The sequence below is a fragment of the Labrus mixtus genome, chromosome 14 (genome assembly GCF_963584025.1).
Source record: "Labrus mixtus chromosome 14, fLabMix1.1, whole genome shotgun sequence".
Lineage (NCBI taxonomy): Eukaryota > Metazoa > Chordata > Actinopteri > Labriformes > Labridae > Labrus > Labrus mixtus.
The window spans coordinates 15,106,259-15,133,493 of NC_083625.1; the positions used below are offsets into that span (position 1 = coordinate 15,106,259).

Consider the following 27,235-nt stretch of genomic DNA (forward strand, 5'->3'; position numbering starts at 1 on the left):
TAAGTTAATGTTTGATATGCCGGGAGAGATAAAAATAGAGTAGATAAAAGCCATAGTCTCATTTCCGTAATGGTTCCATGAGGAGCACTTCTTTACTTTTCCACAGGTTCACTCAAGCTTTAAAGTCAGTTGAGCTTAGTGTGGGGTTTTATTTTGAGCTGTTAGCTCCTCTTTTTTCCACGTAGACCAGGTGGTGTTGTTGTGCTACCACTCATAGTTCCCCGGGTGACTTTTTCCTAAGCTTTTCAAGTATGGGTTTTGGTGGCCGGGTAATGTCAGCTTTTACATCTTTTAAGAGAATCCTGCGTCGTTGGTTATTATGGCTGTTGTACCACAGAAACTACTTCATCATCATTCTCACTCCACTTGCATTGCTTCCTCTGCCAATACTCATCCCTACACCGGTAAGTGTGTTTGAGTCATTACTTTTGGTTAAAGGAGCATCACAGGAGAATCTAAAACATTTGAAATTGATTGGGACTGGGCCAAATATATTTACTAGTGTGCCCATTTGTTCTGTTTTCTCTTCTTTAGTCACTGTATTGTACAAGTCAGAGAAGTAAATCACAAAAAAACATTTAATATGCTTGGCCAACACTAAATGAGATTAATAAGAAACATCACATCCCAATAGTTCTTTAATTTTTTATGAATAAATAAATCATCTAACATGAACAATGTAGTTTTGTAGCTGCAACAAGTGACTTGCCTTGTCAGGAAACATTACTGCACGTGTGTCATAGCTCACTTGCTCAAACTGGAGAAAAAGTGTTGAATGTTGTGTTAGCTTATATGGAAAAAAACTTTTAATTATACCTTCTGAGTCAAAACATCTTGAAACCACAGCAAGGACACACCGGTTTTCACTTAAATATGCATAGAAAAGACTAACATTTATATTTTATTTAAATTATGGTAAACTGCAGCCATTTTCTGGGTCTTGTTCAGGACAACATAAACCTTCTAATTTACACTGAGAACTAACACATAACATGAATACAGGGTTTCAATTCTACAGCTTGCGTTTGGCTGTTGAATGTCTGCACCACTTATCGCTTGCAAGGTGTTCAAATTTAACTAGCAAATCCTCGGGAAAGATAGAGTATCTCTCCAAGGCTATACTCCCGCGTTATCATTAGAAACACATTATGCTCTACATGACCCAGGCTTCTTGTTATTGGTGTAATTTCTGCCACTGGATTGAATAAGGCTGCACCCTAAATGCATGGCTTCTTTAGTTGATGCTGCAAATCAATGCACCACTATCATGTCTAAACTGTAGATATCAAGTTTTTAGCTTAGCCTAGCTTAGAATAAAAACAAAAAAAAAGTAGGAGAAAATGCTTGCATGGCTTGTCTGACAATACATCAAAAAAAAAAATCAGCTATCAGGAAGCTCTGATCAGAACTGATATTCAATAAACTGCAATTGCAGTGAAGTATGCTGTAAATCCCCTTTGCCTTTAAGTGTACACAGTTCCATACATGACACACCTAGATTCTATAAACATTTTATTTATTTTTTTACAAATCTGCAGTGCTTTGTGTTTTGTACTTTTGTTTTCCTCAGCCTGGTAGGAGATTTTTACCAGTGACGTTGCTAGGCTAGCTTTTTTTCTCCTGTTTACGGTCTTTGAGCAAAGCTTGACTAATCATTTCCTGGCCTGAGCTTCATATGTTTCAATGTTACAATTTCAATTAGCAGACACTTTTGTCCAAATTCACATTCATCTGACTGTAAGTACAAGCACAGATCTAGACAGGAGGAATCAAGGTCAGTAAGTGCCAGCAAACAGCTGCAAGTTAGAACGGACATAGATGCTGACAGGCAGTGCACAGAGGCAATGCACATGATGTTTAGAAGTACTTTTTTTCATTATCAACAACTTCAACAGCATCAGTATCATTAAGTGCAAACTGCAAAGGTGTTCATGAAAAAGCTGGGCTAGTGTGGCTCAATGGAGTTTGAGGTAATTCCACCATGGGGTGACTACAGTGGATATACTCACTTTGTAGTGACAGTGGGGTTGACTTTGACCTTCATCAAGAAAGCATTTGTGTTTCCCAAAACTCGTTATCAGTCTCAATAAAAGTGTACTAGCTGCTGAGTTTGAATTTTTTGTCATGTAGTTAAAAAGCCGTTGTGTAAAGGGATTTTACTGAGGATCCATAAAGAGTATCTCTTGAGACAAGTGCACAACAAACATTTTGTTTTATGATCAGGGCTTACTGCTATCTACATGTGAAAAGTCTTAAGGCCATTTAAAGAGAGCCTTGCGATAAGACAAAGGAAGTGAACACTGAAATACTGTGTGTACTCTACTGGATGTTTGTGGCTCTCTTCGTGTGTCTATGCTGAATATCTACATATATTAGCCTGTTTCAGATGTAAAATGACAAAATGCTGCAGAAGGAATTTAGCCTGAAAACTTGTATTTTTGTTTACAGCCAGCAAGATGTGGTTATGTTATCATCCTTATGGCTCTGTACTGGTGCACAGAGTGTATGCCTCTGGCTGTGACTGCACTCCTGCCGGTCGTCCTCTTTCCTATGATGGGCGTCATGAAAGCTGGAGCGGTAAAATCTCTCTTTACATTTTTTTGCTTGTCAGTCTCCTTGCCTCACTATTAGAACATATTTTTCTTTGCTTGACCAATATCAGAGATCAGGATCAGCCCGAGGACAGCTGAAGGACATCAGAAGAACAGAGAACTTCTTATGTTTATTTAAAAATAATTATAGAACAGTTGTTCTGAGCTGTTACCCTTTTAGAGCATACCTCTGGTACTACTTACATTTATAATAACTCTTAGGTCCAACCAAGTAATCCAATTTGACAAGAAGCATTCCATGCTGATATATAGAGAACAATGTCACTGGGGCTGTGTCCGAAATCACTCACTATTTACTATGTAGTCCACTACATATAACTCCCTGGTGAGAAGGGAGAAAGGAATGAATGTGTGATTTTAGACACAACCTGGGACTTTTCTCTCCATATGTTACTCCAAATCAGCCAGGTCTTCTGAATACAGTTACACAGCAGTGCACAGCAAATCACAGCAAAGCTGATATTCAGTACACCTCTTTCTCTGCAAGTATGTCAATGCATCCCGTGCCACACAATAAAAAATAAAACAATCTCCACAGCCCTTCACCCTGCAAAGTTCTCTAATTCTCTCTCTCTCTCTCTCTCTCCCTCTCTCTCTCTCTCTCTCTCTCTCTCTCTCTCTCTCTCTATATATATATATATATATACTCTGTATATATAACATATTTTTTTGAAGGCCATTAATCGCAAAATTTCAATAGTTAATAACATATTTGAAATTCAATTATTTAGCGTTTAACAATAACAATTGTTAGGCTCTCATTTTTGAAGGATCTTAAGCTGAGAGTATACTTGCTTTATGAATTAAACCCTGCTTTTATTTTGAAATAAAGTAAGATCTTCTGGTAGATAGAAGGTTATGACATTAACTTTTCCACGGAAAAATCCACTTGTTATCGATCGAAAATTAAACTAAAGTAAAACAGCTCAAGGGTAAGATAAAAAAGTCAAATGTTTGATTTCATAAGGTGGACATTACTTTTGACTCGTCCACTGAGTTGTCTAAAAAAATGTTTAAATGAAAAGATGCAGCAGTGTCATTCTTTTCCATCTCTGTGACTACAGGGAGACACTTCAATGGCTTATCCACAGTGCGCCTAAAGGGGGTTAAATAGCATGCGATTAGTTGCATGAAAATGAACACATTAATTTCAGACTTGAATTGATTGATTTTGAATAACTAGTTAATGCTGCTGCTCTCAACCACTTAAGATTAAAACACAGAAAAGAACAATTGACTATCGAGAAAACGTAAAACACGAGGCCACGTGTCCAGCTCCCACTATCTGCTCAGCTTGTTTCTGAGTTAGGATTCATATGCCATGTGTTTATTTTTTATTGCTCATAAAATAAATCATGACACATTTATTCTTTGTAAAGCTGGGTCACAGGTTACCACTGCAGTTAAAAACACATTTCATGTTTGTTTAGCACATTTTTGTAGTTTTAATTAGTGTTCTAAGGTTGTGTGTCTTTTATTTCTTTTTCAGGTCAGTATTGAGTATCTGAAGGACTCTAATATGCTGTTTATTGGGGGCCTGTTGGTGGCCATAGCTGTGGAGCACTGGAACCTTCATAAGCGCATCGCTCTCCGAGTTTTGCTGCTGGTTGGTGTTCGTCCGTCCCTGTAAGAATACTCACCTGTGATACAGCTCACCCATGTTCCCTGTAGAAGAAAAGAAAGCTAAACCCTGCTATCATCAGTGCTGACAAGAGTCTTTTTTGTCTCAACTTGTTCAAATCTTCAGATCATATAACACATCAACTGTTTGGAGTGACAATCCTTCACTTAATTATTCCAATAATTTTTTGAGTGATTCCATTTTTGAGTGATTCTTACTAAACTGATGACTTTAAATGACATTTGCAGTTAATGCTTCTTGCTATTAATGGAAATGTCAGCACAATACATGCACTGAAATTTAAGGAAACACAAAGTTAATGGTAAAAAAAAAAAAAAACTTCTTGAATTTGACAGGACATGTTAAGCAAGGATAAAAAGGCTTCACACATTCAATAACAGGAACATGCTGCAGAAACAGAATGAACAACCACACTAAGGAATGCTGCAAGGCATAAGGAAAACAAAAGAGATATCATACCAATGCTTTTTGAAAACCCTTTTATTGTAATGTTACAGTAATATAGCATTATTCTTTGTTCTTGATACACAGATTATGTTTGGATGATGTGTAATGGGATATCATTATGACAACCTAAAATGTCTTATGATGACAAATAAAACCCACATGGTGCTACAGACATAGTAGCTAAATATATATATTTAACAGTAGGCTTTTATTATGATGTGTTCATCCCTTAATACTGTTTTAGCCATGGTTACAATTCTTTCAATTCACTACCATGTCAAACAGGTTAATGATCGGGTTCATGGCCGTCTCTGCCTTCCTGTCTATGTGGATCAGCAACACGGCCACCACTGCCATGATGCTGCCCATCGCACATGCTGTGCTGTTGCAGCTGAAAGCCACAGAGGCCCGGGCAGACGCCCGAGATATTCAGGCTGCAGCCGATAATGAGGGATTTGAGCTCGAGGTCACAGAAACAAAAGAGGAATTAACAGAAACAGACAAGAAACAGATAGACACCAACATTCAGTTGGAGGACAAAGTGTGTAAGTAAAAAAAGATATACTGGAGAGATGGTTTATGGTCTTCTTCTTACAGTAAATTTAATGTATGGCGTGTCTTGAATTCCAGGTGAAATAAAGTTGACTCCAGACATCCTGCAGGAGGTCAAGAGTAAAGAAATTGATGCCAAGTACGACCTCCTGACTAAAGGGATGAGTCTGTGTGTGTGTTACTCTGCCAGCATCGGGGGCACCGCCACGCTCACTGGAACCACGCCTAACATCATCCTCAAGGGTCAAATCGATGAGTAAGTCATAAATAGAGGGAGGAGGGTATTACTTTATATATGAAACTGGTTATTGTTTGACACTCCTCTTTCTCTTCTTATCTCTCACTCTATGTTTTGTTAAGTCTCTTCCCTGGGAACGGAGATGTTATCAACTTTGCAAGCTGGTTCGGCTTTGCTTTTCCCAACATGCTGCTCATGCTGGTGCTGACATGGCTCTGGCTTCAGTATATGTTCCTAGGCTTCAAGTAAGTCAACATACGCATGGAAGACTCAGATTCTTCTCTGAGCAGTAAAGATACATTAGGTAAACCAGGAGAGAGATTAGGGAATGACATGCAGGAAAGGAGCCACAGGTTGGACTTGAAACCAGGTCGCTCGCTTGGAGGACTATAACTTCGATACATGGGGCGCGACATAACCGCTAGGCCATCTCCACCCCAAGACTATTTCTTCTTAAGTCAGAAAAAAACAGAAAATGTTCTTTAAAGCCCATAATTCACTCATATTTAAAGCTAAACCTGAATTTTTGCGTGTAGCTTTAGACATTACGGCTATTTATAACCCTTTTCACACATACGGAAATCTCCTGAAAAACTCTGGAGATTTGGCTACCCGGAGGACTTTAGGCTATATGTGAACGCAACCAGCCGCATTTTTTTGCGTGGACTTTACCCGTAGTTTCTCCAGCCAGACCCCTAGTATTTGTTCCGCAGAAAGTCCAAGTGAGCTGATGTCTGAACGCGGCAGCATATACTCCGGAGGATTCACCTCAAGCCAATAGAAAGAGAATTATGTTTATATACAGTGACCGGCTAAAGTGTCTGCTTGCGACCACTATGATCTCCGTGCACGTAATTAAACGGCTGCATTATGTTTTCTGGTCGTCAGTGTGTCGTTCTCCGCTCTCTTGTGGATGTTGTCATTCCACTGGATTACACATAGCATTGATATAAAGGCAAATATTCTCATTATAGCGTTGTGTAGCGGACTCTGTTGCTTCGGCAGCTACTTCCGCGTTGTTTTTTTACGTCACGTTTTATCGCAAGAAATCCCCCGATCCCCCTCACCTCTGACAGGGATATTCCCCCGCTGTGAGGAGCATATGTGAACGGCTAGGTCGGGAGAATCTCCGGAGCGGTCCTCCTGTAAATATCTAGATTATCTAGTGCATATGTGAAAACGGCTCAAGTTGTCTGGATGAGCTACCCTTTAAATACATTTACATTACAAAACATAAGACACGCGTTACCACATACCCCAACCTTTTGGGAAAAATGATAATTTCCTTTTGCGCAGAGTTTGATGAGAATATCAATTAAACATTTAAATATGAAGCTACAGCGTGATAGCCTAGCTTAGCACAAAGACTTTAAATAGAGTGAAACAGCTAGCCTGGTGCAGTCAAATTGCAATTTTCTGTTTTGCAGACACACACATTTCACTCTGTGGAATCATCAACTACTAAACTTCACATAGCATACATTACCCATCAGCCACCTACACTAAAGAAAATGCTCAGGCTGTTAGCACTCATAAAAATAGATCAATTTACATGATTGTTTGTTTCTTGTGTGTTAGAACAACTTCCACATTGTCATTTCTGACTGAAACAAAAGTTAATGTTACCATTCACATGTTTGTTTCATACTTCATACTTCTTCTGTTTCATACAAGACAAAATATGTTTTTGAAACTCTGATCAGAACTGATATTCAATAAACGGCAATTGAAGTGAAGTATGCTGTAAATCCCCTTTGCCTTTAAGTGTACACAGTTCCATACATGACACACCTCTGAGTCTATAAACATTGCCTTCATTTTATTACATTTTTTACAGATTCAGATTTATTTTTTTAATCTGCAGTGCTTTGTGTTTTGTAATTTTGTCCTCCACAGCCTGAAGCAAACATTCGGCTGTGGCATGAAAACAGAGAGAGATAGGGAGGCGTACGCAGTGATGAGGGGGGAGTACAAAAAGCTGGGACCAATGAAGTTCGCTGAGGTGGGGGTGCTCACCATCTTCGTTCTGCTGGTGCTCCTTTGGTTCACCAGAGAGCCGGGCTTTATAAAGGGATGGGCAACAGTACTCTTCAACATGGACGGGCCGTGAGTTTTGACCTTTCTGTCCTGCTTTTCTGCTTATACGAGCATGAAGTGTTGCCATATTTTATGTTTTATTTATGTCAACAAGTACCATGAACTGATCTATAATTTCGATACTAGGGTGATGGCTTAATAGTTCAATCATAAAGATGAAATTATGCAGCCTTTTTGTGATCCTTTCATAAAGGATTTTTTGCTCTTACAGGCCTGAGTGCTGCAGAGAGGTTGTGGAGGTGCAAAGGCATTAAGAGAGAAGCTTGTCTAAGGATTTATTTAATACAATAATTTTGTAGAATATCACCTGTTTAAAAAAAAAAAATACTATTTCTGTCTTTTTGCTTTTTAATTAGTCTTGTATTTGTTTATTTGTTTATTCCTATATTCCTAATGTGGGGCAGAACATATTTAATATTTTTATCTCTTTCCAAATAATGAAACATGGCAGCAAAAAGCTTGGCCAACAATATTAAATTATGTTTTATTTTCTTCAGGTATGTGTCTGATGGAACAGTTGCTATCTTCATGTCCATGCTCTTCTTCGTCATCCCTTCCCAGCTGCCCAGATGTGGAGGTTACGGTTATAATGAAAAAGGTGAAGTGTTATCTTTAATTTCCACTGATCACGATAGCATCAAAGAATCCACATAGCACCATGCCTCAATGAAGTTCTTGTGACCTAATCTCAGCTCATCTGAGTGCTTGGGGATGATTACCTGGCAGGTTTTATGCTTTTTTTTTTTCAAACTGAACCTCATGTTCACACTTCAACTGGGACTCACAGGTAAACTGATCAAGGCCCCCCCTGCTCTGCTGAACTGGCAGGTGGTCCATGAGCGAATGCCCTGGAACATCATCCTGCTTCTTGGAGGAGGCTTTGCATTGGCTGCTGGCAGTGAGGTAAGGGATGGATACCATGGTTACAAGAGACCATTGGGTTTTGGAGTGTTGGTCAGATTATGAAATTTTAGCTATCACAGGCTCTTGAATCACTAGGATGATAACTGTTGATCTGTAAGAGTGAATTAGCATTTAAACCTAGTGATTACTGAGCATTGTACTGTAAAAAATTCAACTATAACTCTTAAAATGGGAATCTCGCTTTTATTAAACTTTAACAAGACTCCAAATTAATATTAATGTTGTTTACGCAACCCAGACTCTAAAAATGTGCAACTTTTTGATATCTTTGTTATGTTAGCAACCCTTAAAGTGAGAGGCAATGTGTGTCACTGCCAACCCCCAGTGGCTATAAATGGTTTAGTTAAATGGATCACCAAAGTGATTAAAATATTTTAAAATTAAATGGAGATTCATCCAATTGTTACTCTGGTGCTGCATGTGCAACAAAGTACATCACAGTGTAGAATTCTCAGATGAGCATGAACCCCTGTATCCCATTTTATGGCGATCCTTCCTACCGTCCTTTGGACCACTGTGCTAGCTTGGCCATTGACTGTATTTTTTTGTCTTTAGACTCCTGATTTTTTTGTCATGATATGTATATTGTTAGGAGTCAGGTCTATCCAAGTGGTTGGGAGAAAGCTTGACACCTCTGCAGAAAATTCCTCCTTACGCCATCTCGTTGCTGCTCTGCCTGCTGGTGGCGACCTTCACCGAGTGCTCCAGTAACACAGCCACCACCACCTTGTTCCTGCCTATACTGGCCTCGATGGTAAAAGAACTCAAATGTCCACATGCACACAAAGTCATGCTGTAACACAAATCTTCTCAATGTATGTAATTCTGTTTCTTTTTTCTTCATGTTTCTTAGGCCATAGCTATTAAGATACACCCGTTGTATGTGATGCTGCCCTGCACCATCGCTGCCTCTCTGGCCTTCATGCTGCCTGTGGCGACACCACCCAACGCAATTGCCTTCTCTTTTGGAAACCTCAAAGTCTTTGACATGGTAAGATACACACACATAACAGTTTATAATACTGCAATTTAAAAATATGTTTTGGATTGTTACTTTTCTGGGAATTTAAAATATCTATATTTTTGGAATAAGATGCGGAAAAAATAGTTTGTAGACTTTGGTGGACGTCTCATGTTTTCTCAGATTAAACAAAACTACCCTGTTTGTAAAATAATTGCAAACTGGGAAGTGTGCAATGATGATTTTTCTTGTTTATGGATGTTTAACCAAAATGATTACTTCTGATTCTGCGATATACTCTGTGTATTTCAACTGGGCACAGTCCACAATGTTAAATTCGACTCTTTCTTCAGGTGAAAGCTGGAACCATATTGAACCTCATTGGGATCTTGACTGTTAATCTTGGCATCAATACCTGGGGATATGCCATGTTTGACATGGGCACCTTCCCTGAGTGGGCCAACGTTTCAACCGTCCTGCCTTGAACAAGAGAGGAAGGAGACGATGAGGAACTCTATAGCAGAACAAACAAATATTTATGACCAAAAAAGGGACATCCAGCGTATAGGAAGAACATTAACTGAGGTATTTTACAAGGGGAATTGAGAGAATAAATGTAGCAGGACTGTTTGAGAAAAGTTTGACACACTTTGATTGACAGCAACTGTAACAACCAGACGCAGTCCTGTTTGGCGTCAATCTATCAAGTGAAATGACCAAAACTGTTTATTTGTTGGAGACATATAGTGTTTACAATAGATTGATATCTTACAGATGATCAAGTTTAAAGAAAAACCAGATCAAATTTAAAATAACAATTTGACTCACTCAAAACCATATATTCAAAATTACAAACTGATATCACTATCAAACCAAGACTTAGTTAAAGAAAACTGTGACAGCTCTACTGCTGAGCTAAGACCAACTGTGTTAACCACTTCCTGTTTCAGTAACATAACGTGATTAAAAAAACACCAGTTTATGAGGTCATTTACTTATACACATTTCACAGAATGTAATTTCATTTTATTAATGTATATATGATGAAAACGATGAATAGATGAGAACACTATATTTGAGGGATTATTTAAAACAATGTGATTATTCTATGCCATGTTATGTTAATAGATCATATTTAAATACGTATTAATTAAATTACCTTTATCAGTATATTTAACTTATGAACTCTGTAAGTGTGTAATTTTTTGTTGCAGATTGTATTTTCTGTCAGTGTTTTTCTTACACTGTTGACCATGAACGAGCGTTGACAATATATTTCATGTCTTGAAATGTGTTAAATGTAAACCAAAGGCGATGGTGTCGCTTATAGGGACATTTTGAACCTTGACTTTGTTATTACAGAGCCTAGATAAAAATAAATATTGTAAACATTTTGAAAAATACTCAAGATTTGAGAAGATAAATAATGCATCATAACCATAAACAAGGGAAAAAGGTGTAATAACATTAGTTAAACAAACAAACCAAACATGCACAGCTCAAATCAACATTACTTTCTTATGTGTTTAGTCTTTAAAAATATAGCAGGGACTTTCTGGACCACATTGCTCCTTTATTTAAACAAATTGTTATTGTACATTTTGTTTTTTGTACGGATTGATCAAACTTGTACATAAGTAAGCATTAGAGGTGTTTGTGGGCATTCTTTTTTTTACATTTAGACAGCGCCAGGCCATCTGTTATCCTGTTTCTTTATCTTTATGCTGAAGCTAATCATCAACTAGTGCCAGCTTAACTCCTTAACTTCTTGTCGAACTCTCAGCAAACCAGCAAGCGTACTTTGCAAAAAGTCAAAACATTCCTTTAACAGATCGGCTCCAGTCGATACAGGAACATGTACAGAACATAAAGTGCAGGTGACAGCAAATGACGTCCTTTTAACAATGAGGAAATGAAAACACCAATCATTGGCAGGAATGTGTTTCTCAGATTTTGTTCAGTAAGAACAGATTGAAAGGTTGGTTGAAGGATAACTGATAAGAGGCTGCCAACAGTGAACGATTGCAACTTAGGTCGGTTTCCATTGTGCTTTGTGTTTATTACAGGTGAATGTAATAAACTGAAAAGACAGACATTAAGTTCTTGCTGAATGATGTGTTTGTTTTCAACATTTTATGTTTGCTGTGCCAGACTCTTATGCTGAAAATAAACGTGTGAACATTGTATACTCTCTTTGCACAATATAAAAACTAAGAACTTACTTTATTTCAAAAAGTCCTATACATCTTTTATTTACCAGTCACACCAACATTGAAAGACCTCACATCAGTTCAATTATTTGTACCAGGACACAACCAGTCTTAAATAAATCTGTCCTACTCTTTGATATAACATTCAAGTCAGTCTGAGTCTCTTCCTGGCCCTGTCTCAACTTTGAGTCGTCTGAATTAATTTCAATCCTTGAGCTATGGGAACCATAGACTGTATAAAAAGACAGACAACTGGACTAACACAATAGCCTTTACCTTACAGTAGCTTTGAGGGTCTGCTTCAAACTGATTCAAGGACTTGTTCTGCTGAGGACTGTACGGACCTCAGGGATCTTTGTTGTGTTGCTGGTAAGTTAAATGTGTGTTTGGGTTAGTGAAAGAGCGATAAGTAAATACCAAGGGTCCACCAGCAGACTCTGGCTTCACATGACATCACCAGTTATGTGTCAGTGCCTGAGTCAAGGTATTTTCACTTTTGTTCAACGTGAGGAGGTGCAGACATATTGTCCATCTTTATATACAGTCAATGATTTAAACACTCAACAGGTGCATTCAAGAAATGTCCTTTCCCCTGGCTGCACTTATTCACAGGTCTGACTCAACTAGAATTAACAAATAATGTTCAGCCTTTGTTTTAAGACAACTGATGTTGCAGATTGATTTTGAGTTCATACAAATTAACCTGACTTGCAATAGCATCAAATCAATTGTCAATGTAATTATGCTGGAAAAAACATGACACTATTTAAGTCAGGTTGTGTTTCAATGCAGACAGAAGAAAGCCAAGTGTGCATGTTAAAGTTTAGAGACATCTGAAGACAGTTCAGTTGCTAATCATTTGTAAAATGAATGCCTTTAAATAACAAGAGATCAACACACTCCTGTACCAATTCACTGGAATGTGTCCAAGTGAAAACAACGGCATAGAAATGTACAAGAGTCAGAAATCAGGTAACAGAGAGACAACACATAGAATGAGAAGAATACATGAGGGACACGACAAGGACCATCACAGAAACATTATACACAGAAGAAAAAAACGTGAGATTTCAGGGAGTTTTGTTATTCTGCTACATTTCCCTGTCTTCTTCTTTTTTTTTTTTTTTTTTTACAATACTGAATGAAACTGAAGAAACATTTAAAAAATCCCTTATAAAGAGTTCCAAAACAGCTAAACTTAATCTTGGACACCCAAAGCACCACTTTCTGACAACTTCTTTATCACCTAAAAAGCCACATGAGGCCTGATGAGTTCACAGATGATAGAGTATGTTTATGATCACTTTACAAGCTTCCTGATTGTTGGTACTGAACGTTTTTTTTTTTTGTGCTTTGAGCTGAGACAATTCTGCATATTCACACGGCAGCCATTTTCCTCTGACTTCACATCCGGGGTGGAAGCTTAAGCTTTGTGATGTTTTATTGTGTTGAGGTTTTAAGTAAAATACATGTCGGGAACGTGACAAATTGATATCCTGTCGTTGCTTCTCGATTGATCATCAACTGAAATACAATGTCGATCCAAAATAAAGAGGAAACCTGAGCTATATTTCTTAAATTCAAACACCATATTATAATCCCCATTAGCACGGCTATCATCAACAGCTAATTGTATCATGTAACTACTCCTTTGTTAAGTTATAAATATACCTCTTTAAGTTTCCTTGAACACACCAGTATGACATAATAACGGCATTTGAACTTCATACCCTGAGAATGACAACAAAGGAAAACGGCTGCCATGTAGATATGTTCAACAATCGTAGACGCTCCATGGTTAATACAGGTCACATGACTGGAGAAAGAGCGAGGAATAAGAGGAAAAGAATCAGGGAATAAAAATAAGATGATATTGTGATTCTGTCAAACTACACATAGCATTGATATAAAGGCAATAATATTCCCCTCATATTGTGGTACAGTACAGCGGACTCTGTTGCTTCGTCCACCACTTCCGCGTTGTTCTTCTTACATCACGTCTTGCCTGTCTCCTGCTATGAGGTGTATGTGTGAACATGCAGCTCATTCGGATTTCATGGACAGTCCTCCTAAGACTCTCTAGAACTTTTCAGGAGTGCATATGAGAAAGCAGATCTATACTGTGTAAAGAATGCACAAACATATCTAAATCTATTTAACCAGATGACCACATTATTGACTTTTAAATTAATATATTTCTACCAGACCGAAGGCAGACATGCTTCTAACTGGCATACTTACAAAAAGTCACAGTCATAAAAAGTACAAAAACACACACACGCTCACTGAATCTGGAAATCACTTAAAACTGTCATTTCAGTCCTAAAAACACACTTTTTAAGAAGCAAGATTAGTTTTTTTCTTAAATCTTAACATGTACATACATGGATGAGAAAAATAACTTCTATCAATAATTTAATTTTTTTTTTAACACTACATGACATGGCTAGAGAGCAAAAACCATAATTTTGCCTAAAAAGTTGTTCACTTGCTGGTTTATCATGTTTCAAAATCAATTTGTTACAGATGCACATAGAGCTTTGAATCAAATATATATATATATGTGTGTGCCCAACTGCCCCGGCGATATCTGGTCCGTAATCCCTCAGTAGGAAGAAAAGAAAGCGAGAGAGAGAGAGAGAGAGAGAGAGAGAGAGAGAGAGAGAGAGAGAGAGAGAAAGACCATTTTCAGGCAGTTAACCCCCACAGTGTCACCCATCCTGTCAGTCCATATATCCACCTGTCCCTCGTCACAGCGTGTTCTCTTTACGTCCCTCCGTTGTACGAGTAGTCTGCCTTGTTGTGCATCACCAGTTTATTGTCCACAAAGTAGAAACTGTCAGACTGTGTCTCGTATGGGTGTAGGACCATCTCTCTGACTGTGAGGAGACACAAAAAACATCACTGCTGAACCTCTAGTTCTCAAGCTGATCACTTCTATACTTAAAACTTCTGATATTTTCTGGAGGAGCTGTATGTGTGAACGCAAACAGCCAGACTTTTCACATAGACTAGTCAGTGTATACTGAGAGTCAGGCTGTGGGAAATAAAGCAGGCATCCTTAGTTAGAGTAGATGAACTGAAAATTACACAATTACTATTCAGCTTTTCTTTAGTCTGCACCTTTAAATGTGCATTGAGAAAGCCATCTGTTAAGTCTGTGCTGAAGGGACTGTATTCATATAACATCTGAGGGTAAAGTGAGATAGTGATTGATGCTGAACAGAAGAAAACAGTTCAATCTCCTTAACTGTAAATGTCAATGGCTGTCAAAGTGTATGTTGCTAATAATGAATGGACATGAGGATCACACATAACCAACTGTAACACATGCTAACTGTACACATTAATGAGTGTGGTGGTGCTTATGGGTGACCCTTCTGGATGAGTGTGTATGAGGCTGGGAGGGGAAAAATCAGAGTATGCCCACTACAATAAACTAGACTACACTACTGAGTGTCTGTCAATTCTAATCAACAAGAAGTAAGTTAGCATTCTTCCAGAAACACAGGCTATCCACATCGTTTTCTACTGTGTGTGTGTGTGTGTGTGTGTGTGTGTGTGTGTGTGTGTGTGTGTGTGTGTGTGTGTGTGTGTGTGTGTGTGTGTGTGTGTGTGTGTGTGTGTGTGTGTGCACTTACTGCTGTCCTCTGACAGAGGGGGGAATTCGTAGATGTGCTCACAGGTGTTCTTGCTGCTCGGCATGCAGAATCCAAACTCAAAGTCGAAACTCTTGAGCAACTTCTCCCTGAAATAATGTCTCTCGATCATCCTGAAGTTGTCAATCGGCATGTCTCCAACTGCGAACTCCACCCTGGAGGGAAAAAAGCAGACAGCAGTGAGAGAGGAAATAGTGAGTGAGGCAGAAACACAACAAATCTGTGTGTTGGTAACTGCTTCCTCGTAAATAAAGATGCGCACTTACGTGGCTCCAACTTGCCGCAGTCGGAGAAAAGCGGGGGTGAACTGATAGCGGACAAAACGGCCAGCGTTTGGGTCTATATCTCTCCTCTCGCCTGCTTTATCTACAGTGGTGATTAGTTTGTGGGAACAGAACAGAAAAGAGTTTGTCAGACATTTTGGCCTTTCTTCTTATAATATACAGTATTAACGACCCCAGAAAAAATATCAGAATGAGCAAGAGATTTGTATCTAATTTCACAGAAGATAAATCTATTTCTAAAAAGATAAGAAGCAAAACAATCTGCATTCATAAGGTTGAATAAGCTCGTTTTTTTATGATAATAAGCCAATCATTGTGGAAGTAAATCAAATGTAAGATGCTGATTTACATCATGTTTATTGTATGCAGTATTCTTTTTATCCGTAGAGGTCAGATAGAACACATCCAATGAGCAGTGCTGTTTCTCACCTGTGGATGGAGGTTTGGTGATTTCAAACAGCACTATCCCCGTCTCCATGTCTCTGATCTTGAACCTGGTGAAGTCAATGTTGTAAATGTTCTCATCGGGGCTGCACAGATAATCTGAGTGAGAGAGAGAGAGAGAGAGAGAGAGAAGGGGTGAGAGTGAAAATCACAGATCAGAAACTACATGAAAAAATAATTTATTGAATGAAATAATAAGAAAATGCACCTCAATCACACGCAGGACCAGATCAATACTTCATACCGTATAAATGAAGAAAGTGGGTAAAATACATAAACAAGGATGTGATGGGAATATGGGGTGGGTATGTGACTTCCAAGTCTTTTGGAGACAGCCTCAAGTGGACCTTGAAGTGGGGGGGGGGGCACAATGTCTACGTAACCATAGCAACTCACTCATACCTGGTTTCAACCTTTGCTACAAAGTCACATGAAAACAAAACGTTAATCGAAACTGGATCATGCTGTGCTGTTAGCTGGTGGCTAACAATGTGTCTTACACTGAAGTATATTCAAGACCAGCAAAAAAAAACCCACAGTTAACATAGCTGCCAATTAGAAAAATGATTTAGTTGAAGGGCAACACAAACATTAGCATGCATACTTGGAAAGTAAAAGTATCATCACACACTATAGGCTATTTATGTCACGGCCTTCTCGTTCTATGACTAATTGGCTTATCCTCCTTCTTTTAAAGAGTGGGTTTAAACGGACATCCATGATTCTTCGTCACACCTAAAGATCTGAAAATCCAGAATTCTGCATTTATGCAGAAGAATCACATCCCTGACAAAGTTTGACTTTGAGTCTGGCTCGAGGGGATTTTTAAGGTAATATGTGTCAAATACTTTCATATCAATACATCAACTGTAAGCTGTACAATATGATTTGTGTCATTTTAATGAATACATCTTACGAAGAAATGAAATCCCTGAAAAGAAAAGCTAACTTATCCAGCTGAAGTCACACATATTTTCTGATGATATAAAATCAGATCAAACCATTTATGATTTTTAGACTGGGTAAAAACATTTTCTTACATTTCCAATGAATATTTGACCTTCATGTTAGTGAAAACCCATGTTAAAGGAGTGATTAGATCACAAAGAGGATGACACAGAGACACACAAACACACAGTAAGAAAGAGTTATTTTTATTCCTCTAATCCTTCCTGCCCTCTGCAGGCAGTGTCACTGCTTATTAGCGTTCCCCAGCAGAGCAGACACTTCCTGCTTCCTGACTGATCCGATGATACCAAGAGCCACTAGACCCGACTGATGTAGGAGAAAAATCTGATACTGATATATCAACTGATATCTTTCTTAGATCTATCTTAAGAGGGTTAGGGACTTTTTACTTTTACTCACTAACCTCCTTCTTTATCGGACTATGTGGTCATTTAATAAGTATACAGCATTTGGTTAAAAAAAAAAAGATAATAAGAAGAATATGAAAAGAGAAGTTGTCCCAGAGGCCCTTTTCTTCTTGTAGCCTATATGTTGGGTGCCAACAACGCTGCAGAGAAGTAAAAAAAACAAAGGGAGCTTTAGCAGCAACAGGAATAAGAATATGCTGCACAGTTGTAGAGTTCAGAGTACAGTTGCATCTATACTGACATGGCTGTGTAAAAAGATGTCAATGTTTTCTTTCTGTGTAAAGCCTGGATCACATTTTCCCTGGTCTTCAGGTATTTTTGGTTGTTCCAAATATTGTTCAGATCATTTTGGGCCTGCAAATCTTGAAATCTGAAGTATGTGAGTTTAAATAAAATCAAAATAACATCAAAATAAAATAAAATAAACACACTATACTCTGACTCAAGTATTCATGTTGTGTACTTTGTCCCCCACTGGTTATAAGGAGAAACAGAGAGCCAGAAATTGTGCGTGTTTAACTTTTAAATCCATTTATTAGACCCTCCTTGTCTTCAATCTTGCTTGTTGAACTGTCTCCATCATAAGGGCCATAAAATAAGGGTTTACATTTGAATGAAAGGATTTATGAAATGTGTCACAGAAATGGAAATTACTTAACATTGAATTAAGAAATACACAAATTCCCCAAACATTATGATTTGTCTTCATTTTGGCTGGAATCTATACATATTATTAATAAAGAGGACAAGTGTGTCATTTACTGAGAGATGTGCACAAACCATTACAGGTACAAACGCTGATGGAAACTACAAACATGGCTGTATTTTACCTGGATCGATATTTGTCTTAAAAATAACAACAATAAAGATGCATAAAGTTGATAAAAGTTCAGTGTTCTTAAATGTCAAATAAAATGTAAAGATGCCAGAAGCTTTCAGCACGACGAGTGTTCAGTCTTCCTCACAGTGTTACTGTTATTGTTGAGCCTGAGCTTTTTTGCTTCCTGAATAGTATTTATTTTTTACTTTAATCCCCCCCCTGGAGGATTTTTACACTCCTCCCTGCATGTTTATTTTTCATCTTTATGTATTCATGGAGCATCCTGAAATGTTGAACCATTCCCTGAAGTCACAGCATGTTGTCAGCTCTGTTTACTGTACGAGGTGTGCCTGACACAGATAATCTGATTCACAGTGGCACTGTGATGCCTTTGCTCCGCTGTCAGTCTGGATGCTGAGGCTGTGTCTTCTTCACACATCAACTCCACACATGCACGCATGTACACACACATAACAACCCCCCCCCCCCAAGGTTAACTTGTTGCTCAATGCTTGCACAGACTCTTTATCACTGTCAGATCTCCTTCTGTGCAGTAATTTCAACAAGCTTTCTGTTGACAGTAAAACTTTATTTAATAGCCCAAGCTTTCCCTTTTGATGTGAGTAAACAATTGTGACATTTTTTGGTGGACAAGGCATTGTCAGTAGACCAATCAACTACTTCTTGACAGTGATATGTGCTTGCATGGCTCGGTATGTAGTGAACCTACAGCATATATTTGAAAGTGATTGTCAACCTAACTAACAAGATGAATAGATTGTCTACCTAACTGGCTAATGAGGAGTGAAACATATTGTGAAGCGTCCCTTGTTCTTTCATATCGTCACTCATGGGATACCTCTTGTCCCATCAGATTGCTTGGTCGGAACTAAATGTTGTATAATTGAAGTTTTACAGTAAGTGTGTGAGGTGAATGGTCACTGCTGGAAAGCTGAATTATGCATCACACTAAACACACTGATCTTGCGAGAAAATGGATGCTTATCATGTAAATTTCAGAGATCAGTGTTTATTACTCTGATATTAGCAAGATTGGAAAATCAATCACTTATAACACAATCTCTGGACAATGAGGTCCAAACATTGTAGAACACATGAGGTACTTATTCTAAGGTGTGTTCTCCAACTAATGGAGATATATTCAGTTTGCTTCAAATAAGGGGAGACTATGCAGCGGGATACGGAGGAGAATGCTTGTGTGATTGTGAATTTTTTTTATTGCCTTGATAAAACAACACGTAAAAGGAAGACAATGTGAAGGCAGCTGTTGTGCACACACGAGTATGAAGCAGGCAAACAAATTGTTCAACCTAATCCAAAAGCCCACTAGCTTGCTGTAAAGGGGCCAGGAAATCCCATGCTGCATTCAAACATGTCTTAATCAGAAATAACATGTATGCACGTATTATGTAAATGTTTATTAAGATTAGATAATTTTTGGGTCAAAATATTTGGACATCAAGGCGTTCCCCTGACAAAATGTCCGGACATGTTAAAGAAGGAAGTGCCTGTAAAAGGGGCTGAGGTCTTAATCAAGGTGGATACTGTTCAAATCGAGTCTCAACTTCTGCAGCATTAAACCCAATTGTTGAGCCACATGATGGATACACATGAATTGAGCAAACTAATCATTGGCCTACTTTTGAACCGTTAACAGAGAGCGTCTAACGAAGAGAGGGAAACTGATGTTTTACAAGATTGCAAGTGACAGTTTCATGTACTTTTGCCCAAAGCGATCTAGATCTGAAAGTAAGTACAGCACAAGCCAGAATCTAGAAAGGAGGAAACAAACAACCTCAGGTTAGATCAGACACAGGTGCAGACAGGAAGTGCCCACTGTCAATGCACCGGGTGTATGGAAGCAATTTAAAAAAAAAAAAAATCACCAATCCCAACATCAACAGCTTCATCATCAATATCATCGTCATCATCAATCCCATCGCTAGCATTAAGTGCATGGGTGGGAAATGAACTCTGCAGGGGAACTGGGGGACTAGAGACGTGAATAGTCTAGTGATTTAGGGTCCTGCTGTGAAGGTATCAGGTGCCTTTCACTGGAAAAGAATAGTGGGAATGAAGGAGTGTAGATCTGGATGAGGGAGTTCAGGTAGGCAGGGGCAGTTGGGTATTTTTGTTAAAAATCAGAAAGTCAGATGTTTGGTTCAGTCATCCTTCAGCTGACATCCTTTAGTCCTTCATCCTGTTGACTCATTTCAGAAATCACCAGTTTACAGACAAGGTCAGGTCCGCAGTTCGACACATACTGAACTACATGACCTAGATTCATCTGAAATAAACAGTTCTGGGCTTATATGAGCAGTTCACCCAGATAACAATCGGCAGAAACAGATTTCGGTGACATTGTGGTGTTTAACACAAATTGCAAATAAAACCATATTAAAGAAATATTAACAAAACGCGATGGTAACAGCCAACACTGATACAGAGGTGTAGCTTATTCTTTCCAACAAGAGCTTCAGATCAGTGCAGGGTTTGTCCTTTACATGGTTACTGGGTTAACCTTGCTGCAAGACAGAAACAAATCATACTACTGACACATTCAAGTGTCTCTAATTATCTTCTCTGTCTGTGCTGAAGTGGCCGCCAAAGCCACTGAGTGTTTTTGATGTAACTGGGTTTGACGCTGCAAGCCTTGTCGAAGCCTGTTATACAGCTAAACAGCAGTATCTCTCACGTCAAGTTTTCCCTCAAATATAAGGATTATAATGGTACGTCCCAAGGTGTGATTGTCTGTCACACCAATTATATGATTAACATACAAGGCGGCATTCATACAGACTGTTTGTGAACATTATTACATGATTATTTTCATAATAAATGTTTATTCTGAATGTCCATTGTTGTTGAAATTGTGTGCACACTATTTTTTTTGTACCAAAGATGTAAAGATAAAGCTGCCATCGAGGTCATAGCTATGTGGCAGCCTTCTTGAACAATCGTTTTAGAGTGTGGCTGATGTGCCAAAAGATGAAGTATCCTTTATTGTGAAACCTAAATAATTAAGCTACAACCTCACCATCATATACATGTTAGCATTGTCCTTATGAGTGTGTTAGCTTTCCAATCCAAGCCCAAATAAGAGGGGCCAGCCTGACAGAGCTGCTAGCATAGCATTCTTCGTCTTAATCTCTTAAAAATGGCTGTATGTTTCAGAAAAGTTGTGCTCCGGTAAGTCTGAAGTTATACTCTTCGCCTTGAAAATATATTACTAGTGAGGCATTCATTGTATTTTAATGAATCCTCCAAAAAATAATGCATTCACCATTTTAGAGAAGACCAAATCACCTCAACAATTCTGGTAAGTTCTCTCTAAAAAAACAACAACTTTGAATTGAAAGCAGAAAGTGCAGGGTATAAAAAAGTGAGCTTAATAAGTAAAAAATACAACATCTACAAAAATGTCTCTCTAAATTGCTCTTTGATTAGTTTAAATCAAGCGTTGCCCTTGGAGCCAAAAAGAGGTTTAGTTAAATGTATATTTGTTTATCATATTTGTGAAATTAGGTTGTTGAGATACTTGTGTTTTTGATTACAGAAGAGCCACACTTTGTTTCATAATAAGTTTAAATAAATCAGACTTGATATGTAACAATTTCCTCCCCTGTGATTAAGCTAAATAGCATGCAGAAATGATGACTCATTCGTCGCTGCCTTACTGACCTGGATTTGCCTGCTGATGACCACAGCGTCATGGCAACGAGGCTGTGATAAAAATTGGGGATATTTTTTAAAAAAGGCACAGTGAAAAATTGACGAGATAGATCAACAAGGGACTGAAAACTCCCATGACTTTTGTTTTTTTGAGTTTCATGATAGGACTACAAATATGGATGCAATCTACATAAGTTAGATATTAACCTTATTTTTTAAATATTAATAAAAAATCTAAACAAATAAAGGCAAAAAGTAGTCTGAAGTTGTATTTATGCAGTGCTTTTTCTGTCTCAAACTATGTGACCCCTCTTTGTCTACAAATCCTGGTAAGCAAATGAAGATGACTTGTTTCATCTCCTGCTAATCTTTTACCATCACAGTGCAGAGTGTTTAGCTGTTTCTAATCTGCTTAGGAAATACACACATCGGTTATTCTCACAGATCATCACTGGGTTATTTTACTTTCACACCACACGCCTTAGAGTTTTCACACACTTAGTACTCTGTCTGACACTCAGCTGACGTCCAAATAAGACCTAACCACTGAATCCATTTAAATAAACTCAGGAAATCTATTATCAACACTATGGTCTCGCTTATAACGCACTGCAATTTGGAACTGTCAGTTGCACTCAGACACTAAAATCCTATATATTGTTGCTTTCAGCTAGTACACTTTTTTTTTTAAAGCCAAGAGATATTCAATGAACAGTCATTTAAAAATAAAGACACTAATCCTATTTTTTGACAATGAAAGGACAAATATAAATAACAATCAAAGCATTTGATGATTGTCCATGTTCAGTTTCAGTCAGCTAATTGTCTAAGCAGTTTCATCATTCTGGCTCTGAATAAAACAAAAGTAATGACGCTGAAACAAACCCTTAGTAGAAAGAAACGAGTGTGTATAGAAGCATTTCAGTCAGCTCTGTGGGCTGCAAACAGTCCCACTCTGACTTGACAGATTAAGACTTAGTTAAGAACATAAGTTTGGATCAGACCAGTCAGTTTAGCAGAAGGCTTGTTCTGTTTCTGTTAATCTTCATCAGGCTCTGCAGCATGCTTTGATTACCAGATGGAGCACAAAATGATTCTTGTATAACTTTAAAGTCTGTTTTCTCAAAAGTTTTTCAGACACCTGCGCCCCAAAACAACAACCCCTGAGGAAAAAGTGGTCGACTCAGGACTGTTGTCAAGTCTGTCAGAGATGTGTTAAGTATCATGAACTTTGTATCATGCCACTTAGGAAGGGAATCAATTTCAGCCACTTGAGAATGTGCAGCAGCAGAGAGAGACGAGTCAGATAACAGCAAGGGTTCAGGCTTGTTCTCAAGAGAGGGTTCAGGTTGTTTCCTGCTTTGTTTGACCTCCAGAAAAGATATGTGATAAAGTTCGAGTGTTCAAACATCAATTTCTGTGAAGAATAGCACAGCTTCCCTGATAAACAGGGAGGGTAAGCAAGAAAGGTAGAGGAGGAAGTGTGGGGGAGAACAGAGCTGCCTGTAACCGCAGGGAGATGCTACATGTTACCATATTGATTTTTGCATCCATGTTTCTGTGGTGATTCACACATGCCTCCTTTTGCCTCCTGCGATGACACCGAGAGGTAGGAAAAAGATCGTTTTGACAAAGCTAAGCTCCAGCAAGGGAGACAGAATCATATTTATGTTTTCTGTTCAGCTGGACAAAGATCCCCACATGGACTCACTCACTCACGGGGTAACCACCCACAGACTTCTACAGATAAACACAGATACACACACCTTTTCTATCAAATTAAACTCACCTGTTAAACAGATGGTACAGTTGTAGCCAGTCCCTGGAGAAGCTGGCACGTGACTACACCCAAAGCTAAGTACCGTTATAGATGTTGCTGTGAGAAAAATGCACTTTCACGGCTTTGCTACGACACACTTTACTATCCCCTTTGGGAAGCTTTACCTAGACACAGGCGCTGCACATATTTAGCTGTCTCCACAGTATGGAAGAATAAAAAAACAATAGAAGCAAACAACATTTCACATGTAAACAGATCATAACTAAAAAATAAGTGCCTCTTGTTAAAAAAAGTTGTTAAAATGCTGCTATGTTTTTATGAATATTTTCACCACGTCTGACGGCTCTTTCCTTTAGCAAAATAAATTGTTGAACTTGGCTGCCTGTGGGAATACAGAACCATCTTAAGCCTCAAAACAGAGCTGTCTGATGGAAGGTAGAGCAGGGAAAATATTTTAAAAAGTATGTGGCATACACTTGACTGAAACATGTTTTTTTTTTTTACATCTAGGGTCTTTTTGTACCTGATGTGCATTTTTCACAGCCCCATGAACAGCATTACATAGTTTAGATTCCGTGTGGGCCCTACTGCCAGTTTCTTCAAACCAGCTACAACCTCACAAAACCGCACTTCAAAAATTTGAAATGTTTTAATCTCCTCTTGTTAATAACAGACAAGTTAAAAGGCAATTTTAAAAACTAGCAATGATAGTAAGTAAATGTTCCCAGAGCTCCTCGTTCTCTCATTAAAATGGGATCACGCTTCAGTAGACAATCAAGTTCTCATTCATCTGCAAAATTTAAAATGTGTGTATTTTCTATAGGTACATACAATAAGGAATACAAGAAAAAGGACAAGACGATTCAAAATGTAGGATCTGAGTGAAGGAGTCCTTGCTGTTGGACCAGACAAGAAGTGACTGTGATGAAACTACAGACTGTATAAAACATGGACTGTGTGACGTTACCCACTGGTTTCTGAAGGGCATTTTTGAAGCACAACAATGGCAATGCCATATTGGAAAAGCTATCTCAACCAAACTTTCAGTCAACCTATAGTAACAGCCAAAGAGCTGAAGCGGAGGCGGGCCTTAAGCCTCCTTACAGCTAGCCATCTGAATGCAGTCAGATGGATGGAAGGATGAGTTATTAAAAAAAACAATCAACCCTCATTCAGTGTGTGCCAATAAAGACAAAAGCCAACTAACCAGGCTGTCAATATGGACATTATATTATGGGGTATAGGAATTCTGGGTCTTTTGGAGCAAGCCTTAAGTGGACTCTCCAGGTACTTAGTTTTTTTGCCCTCCAAATTGGCTACATTTTTCAACACTGGAGGTTGCTGCTTGGCTGGAACAGCACAGTCACAGGTGTTAGCCGAACAGGTACATTACCATCATTACCTTAATGTACCATGTGAGTTTAGTGACCAAACACTTTTTAAAATAGCTGGGAGAAAATCCGATGCAGGGTTTGCATGTAACCACACTCTGTAACGCCCAATGTAACCGTGTTGTGTAAGTGAGGTATTACACCGGCCTTTAAATAGTCAAATGCCCTGCTGGCCACCTGTTAGCTAACTACTGCTCTATGAGCTGAGGTGGAGATGGCTGTAGGTGTTTCTGTGCACATAAGAGCTTCCTGGCTGCCATCTCTCCTGTGTTTCTCTATAAGAAGCTTGATTTTGACATGCACCATAAAAAAAAAAAGGAACTGCATTAAGTTATATGTAATCAACAGCTTTTTTCTTAACACAAAATAAAAGAGCAGCTTTTGTATACTTTTTATAATCTAAAGGTCCCAAGTAGAAGATAAGGCTAAATGCTATGAATACTGAAATGTTTTCTTTATAATTGAAATAAAAACAGAACTTTATAGAGGCATTAACGTTGCATTAAGGTGCACACAAACTATTGGAAATTAACATGTTGCCTATAGCAAAGCAACACTTTAAAAAGACTAATAATGTGAACATATAATCTCTACTTGTATAATCTTTCTGTGATATAAAGTAGAAACCCAGTATGCTAAAGGACACCTTCAGGTCACAGTACTTGTATTCTAGTTGATGTTCAATGTTGTTCCACATTTATTTGACAGCTTTTATTTAAAAAAAAGAACGGTCTGCTACTGTCAGGCAAGGCAGTGATTATCACTACAGATACTTTTGAATGTTTACATTATGTTGAAATGTAGTTTTTACTTTTGATGAATAATTTTTAAACGTTAATATTGCTTCTTGTAAGTTATGAACCTGGCTGGCTCACTTCACAAGTCAATGCTATGGATCCTTGTTCTACCACTGAGAAAATACCTGTTATCCATCCCGTTGGAGATTTGAGGTTAATTCTGCAGTCTAGCTTGGTATGCAAAATAACTAACTTTGGTATGAGGTTAGGGTAAAAGTACATTTTGGATCACAAACATAACAGCAACTGCTTATCCTCTGAGTTTCAATGCATTGGAAATGAATGCAATAATTATCTATGCATAAACATTAACTCAATTAGATTAAGTATGCAGACTGTTATGAAGGACGACCCCTCAGTCTCGTCATTCAGCACCATCTGGTCAGATGAAACCAAAGGGACAGACATACTCAATAAAGAACACAATTAAAGAAACTATGCCTTCTCCGTAAGTGTTTGCCAAACTGAACCTCCTCAGTCCTGTGACTGACTCCGACCCTCTCTTCACAGGTCACGGGGCTGCCATAGATGTTAAGAAGAGAGGTTTAACGCGCACGTGCAGACAGGTGGGCAACATTTCCCAGAGAGAGGTCTCTATGATACATCACCATGTGTTTGAGTGGGGCCTGTAAACAACGGGGACACGGCCAATGACGTGAAACATGACTCACACGGCGGCTGTAACATTTGTCCTTCTTCTATCAGAAGCAGTGAACTTACTCTCTGTGATCTTCTGCAAGCCGAGCACATCCTCCGGAGTGACCACCGCGCTCGCGAGCAGGTCCTCCTCCGTGGTCACCGGGACTCCCACGTCGGCCGAGTTGCAGCCCTTCTTCACCTTCATCGCCGCCGTTTGCGTCGGACTGCCGTTACTGGAGCTGTCTGCGCCTCCGGTGTCTCTGGCCGGATTATTACCGGCAGGCTTCTTAGTGCTCGATGGGTCCTGGCTGCTGCCTCTGCTGGTACAAGAATAGCTCATTCTCCGCTCCTCCTCCTCCCCCTCTCTCACCCAGGGCACTAAGATACTAAATAGTTGCCTCCCCTCCTCCCTCCCTCCTTCCTGTCCTCGCCAAAGGATGCAGAGTTGCTGTCTGTTATCCGCTGCTTAATTCAAATCCGCTTCGTCTTCATGAGCCTGCTGTCTGTCTCCGCAGATGAGACTACATGCAAACGGTCCCGGATACCGTTGGCTACGCGCGAGATGCGCACAGCAGGCTCGTTTTGGACGCTTCTCCGCGCAGCTGCACGTAATTGCTTGTTGTGTGAAGTGAAGCTAGAAATCTGTGGGGAATAGTCGGCGGGGTTTGA

General features: G+C 38.8%; 2 protein-coding genes across 2 annotated transcripts; one reads left to right on the forward strand and one right to left on the reverse strand.

The window, feature by feature from the left end:
* Positions 1-65: 65 nt before the first annotated feature.
* slc13a2 (solute carrier family 13 member 2) lies at positions 66-11,657 on the forward strand. Its single transcript, XM_061055273.1, has 12 exons — positions 66-404; positions 2,449-2,577; positions 4,102-4,238; positions 4,987-5,246; positions 5,332-5,509; positions 5,614-5,736; positions 7,388-7,597; positions 8,086-8,186; positions 8,376-8,491; positions 9,105-9,266; positions 9,366-9,503; positions 9,827-11,657. The coding sequence occupies exons 1-12, from the start codon at positions 252-254 to the stop codon at positions 9,956-9,958; spliced, it is 1,839 nt and encodes a 612-aa protein (XP_060911256.1). The 5' UTR covers positions 66-251; the 3' UTR covers positions 9,959-11,657.
* unc119b (unc-119 homolog b (C. elegans)) lies at positions 11,137-27,235 on the reverse strand. The gene is made up of 5 exons (XM_061055276.1): positions 26,648-27,235; positions 16,056-16,169; positions 15,609-15,708; positions 15,325-15,497; positions 11,137-14,562 (listed from the first exon to the last, which is right to left on the reverse strand). Exons 1-5 carry the CDS (start codon positions 26,904-26,906, stop codon positions 14,450-14,452), a joined length of 759 nt encoding a protein of 252 aa, XP_060911259.1. The 5' UTR covers positions 26,907-27,235; the 3' UTR covers positions 11,137-14,449.

Coding starts and splice junctions, on each gene's coding strand:
- slc13a2 (XM_061055273.1), top strand. CDS start 252: ATGGGTTTTGGTGGCCGGGTAATGTCAGCTTTTACATCTTTTAAGAGA. Junction 5,247..5,331: donor TCAGTTGGAGGACAAAGTGT/GTAAGTAAAAAA, acceptor CTTGAATTCCAG/GTGAAATAAAGTTGACTCCA. Junction 5,510..5,613: donor CTCAAGGGTCAAATCGATGA/GTAAGTCATAAA, acceptor TGTTTTGTTAAG/TCTCTTCCCTGGGAACGGAG.
- unc119b (XM_061055276.1), bottom strand. CDS start 26,906: ATGAGCTATTCTTGTACCAGCAGAGGCAGCAGCCAGGACCCATCGAGC. Junction 16,170..26,647: donor CTTGCAGAAGATCACAGAGA/GTAAGTTCACTG, acceptor TCTCTCACTCAG/ATTATCTGTGCAGCCCCGAT. Junction 15,709..16,055: donor CACCAAACCTCCATCCACAG/GTGAGAAACAGC, acceptor TCACCACTGTAG/ATAAAGCAGGCGAGAGGAGA.